Here is a 2848-nt window from a genome sequence, read left to right as displayed (position 1 = left end):
ACAATAATCTTTGATCACAATAATCTTCGATCACTACAATAATCTTCGATCACTACAATAATCTTCGATCACTACAATAATCTTCGATCACTACAATAATCTTCGATCACTACAATAATCTTTGATCACAATAATCTTTGATCACTACAATAATCTTTGATCACTACAATAATCTTGGATCACTGCAATAACCTTTGATCACTGCAATAACCTTCGATCACTGCAATAATCTTCGATCACTTCAATAATCTTTTGTTTCACAATGAAGGGAAGTGGTTTTGTCTCGGTGATGGTGACTGTGGTTCCACAGCTGCTTCACGTTCAACAGAATCTAAATGAAGCATTGAACCATCATCAAGTAGATGTTGAGACCAGATTATAAAAATCGTGATCCATCAAGGTTCAGGTCATTTAAAGATTCAGACTCTTAGTTTATACTTTTTAGAACATTTTGTTTGACAGTATGTTTTGACAACAGTTGCAGTCTTTCCTGAACTCTCAGTTCCAGTTTCTGAGGAGGAGAAGCAGCATGAAGAACCTTCTCAGACCCGTGACGTCTTTTAATCTTCTGAAAAGATAATCCCTCGATTAGCCTGAAACTCCAGGAATCCTATAGCTTTGAGCTGGAGCCGAGGTTTCACATCTCTGGACTCTGGAGCATCTGGACCTGCTCACAGATCTCACTTTGAATAAGAGAAGTTCTACGAAGCGCCCCCCAGGAGATCTGCTAGATGTTTGTTTTGACCCATTGGGCCTCAGGCCATCCTCCCTGTGAGGACTAAACTCTCAACACGTTCCTCGTGTCGGCGAAATGACATCGATGAATTCCTCCTTGAAATATGGCCCCTCTGCTGGACCACACCCTCCTGGACCTGGGTGTGTTGGACCCAAAACCACGATCCGATCAGCGTGACATCATCCGTTCAGAGAAACTCTTTCCTCTCATGTCTCTCACTCCTCTGGACCTTCTCCTCTCACGTTTTCTCCCAGAATGCACTGGGGCATGTCAGCGATGACATCATGATCGATAGCTCTCAGCTGATATCTGCTCAGCGAGCGTTCGACTGAACTTAATTTACCACAAACGTTGAAGCAGCAGCTCCTTCGTGTTTCTCCTCTGAAGACGTTTGTAAAAATCTAAATTCTGACGTTTCTAGGTTAATTAAATAAAAATGTTTTTATGTACATTTTTACACTCCAACTACCTCTGCATGCGTTGTTATATTTTAGCTGCTCATACATGAAAACGTTCGGCTCATTCAGCAGATGGGTGCTCTGACGTTTTTGTTGTAATTTTTATACTTTTTAAAAGATTTAACTTTATTCACAAATATTTTCCCAGAGAAACTCGTACCTCTTCGTTTCCATTTACTGGGAAATCTGCTTCAGCTACCTTTCGCTTTAAGCTAGCCTTGTGCTACTTTTAGCTGTTTTTAGCTACACAAGTGTTTTTATACTTTATTCTACCTTAGCTATTGGCTTTTTGTTACTTTTTGTGAACAGTATTCGTCTTCAAAACACAGTTTCTGCTTTTGGCTCGCCTTTTGCTACTTTTTGCTTTTAGCTCTATTCAGCTTTTAGCTAGTGTTTTGCTATATTTAGCTTTTATCTAAAAAGCTTTTTATAAAGCTTTTAGCTTTATAAAATTCACGAGGAGCATTCAAGAGGAGCCTTATTGTGAAGTGTTTTTTAACGAACACCTAGACCAACGTCTTGTCGTGGCGGCCATCTTTCTCTGCGGCCAGGAAACGTTCAGCTCCAGGAGGTGCAGCTTGTTGCTCTGAGTCACTTTGGTTCTGTTTCTGCCGAATAAGTAGTTTCCTTTTTCTGGTCTCAACACCCCCCGCCCCCCCCACCCCCCCCACAATCCATTCCTTTCCTCTTGCTCAACACGCCCCCCCTCCCCCCCGCCCAGCCAATGGAAAGAGCTGCTGGGAGACAATGGTCTTTCTGTTTGAGGGTGTGTGAAGCAGCGCTCTGCTCTCCAGAGGTTAATTAAGCCACTTACACTGGTTTGTATCAGAGCCTGGACCGGGTCCAGCTGTTGGACCGGCTCAGTGGGCCTCTGCAGAACTTAACCCGACGCAGAGCGGTTATCATTAATGTTGGACGATTAGTTTGGTTGAATCACACGTTTCATCTCAATAATCTGTTTCTTTCAGACGAGTTTGGAGCTGAAGGTTTCTCAGGACCGGGTCCCTCTCATGAAGGCTCCTTCAGGTCCAGTCCTCCTTCACACAACCTGAGTCCGGGCCCAGGAATCGGCTTTGCTCCAGGTCCCGGCTCGGTTCCGACGGGCCCCCCGGGCACAAACTACAACAACATCCAGATCCCTCCGGGGGCCCACGCTCCGGCCAACACCCCCGCAGAGTTGCAGCCTTCTTCAGGTACGACCCAAACTGAACCTTCGGACTCGACTACTTCTGCGGTTTGACCCGAAACACTTTCCTCTCTGTGGTTTGTTAGAAACATCTGTCCAGTCCAGGAGAAGGTTTTCATATACAACCAAGTCCTGCAGCAGGAAGAGACCTTCACAATAAAACCTCTTCCTGTTTGGAACTGTTAAATGTTCGACTTTAAATCCTAAAATCTGACGCAACACTTTTATTCTGTTTTCTTTAACTTCAAAGTCCTTATCAGAACTAAACTGTTAAATCCTACAGGATTTATAATTGAATCATTTTAAAAAGAACCTGCAGAAAACAGGTCTGCTGAGTCACTGGTTTCCATCCAAACCAGTTCAGTTTATTTATAAAGCTCCAAGTCGCAACAGAAGCGTCTCAGGGCTGAACAGGAACATTCAAATATAAAATAATAATTTAACAGAAACATTCAAATATAAAATAAT

At 43.1% G+C, this 2848-nt stretch overlaps 1 protein-coding gene across 1 annotated transcript in view; it reads left to right on the top strand.

The window, feature by feature from the left end:
• The window catches only part of vta1 (vesicle (multivesicular body) trafficking 1), a gene marked incomplete in the record, with an annotated part of 23717 nt that overhangs the window by 11632 nt on the left and 9237 nt on the right, over window positions 1–2848 (top strand). Inside the window, 1 exon segment of the mRNA XM_037686018.1 lies at window positions 2163–2387. Within this exon segment, the coding sequence (XP_037541946.1) occupies window positions 2163–2387 (225 nt within the window).

Source organism: Nematolebias whitei, chromosome 12 (assembly GCF_014905685.2).
Source record: "Nematolebias whitei isolate Nwh7 chromosome 12, NemWhi1, whole genome shotgun sequence".
NCBI lineage: Eukaryota > Metazoa > Chordata > Actinopteri > Cyprinodontiformes > Rivulidae > Nematolebias > Nematolebias whitei.
This window is presented reverse-complemented; position numbering and strand designations above follow the sequence as displayed.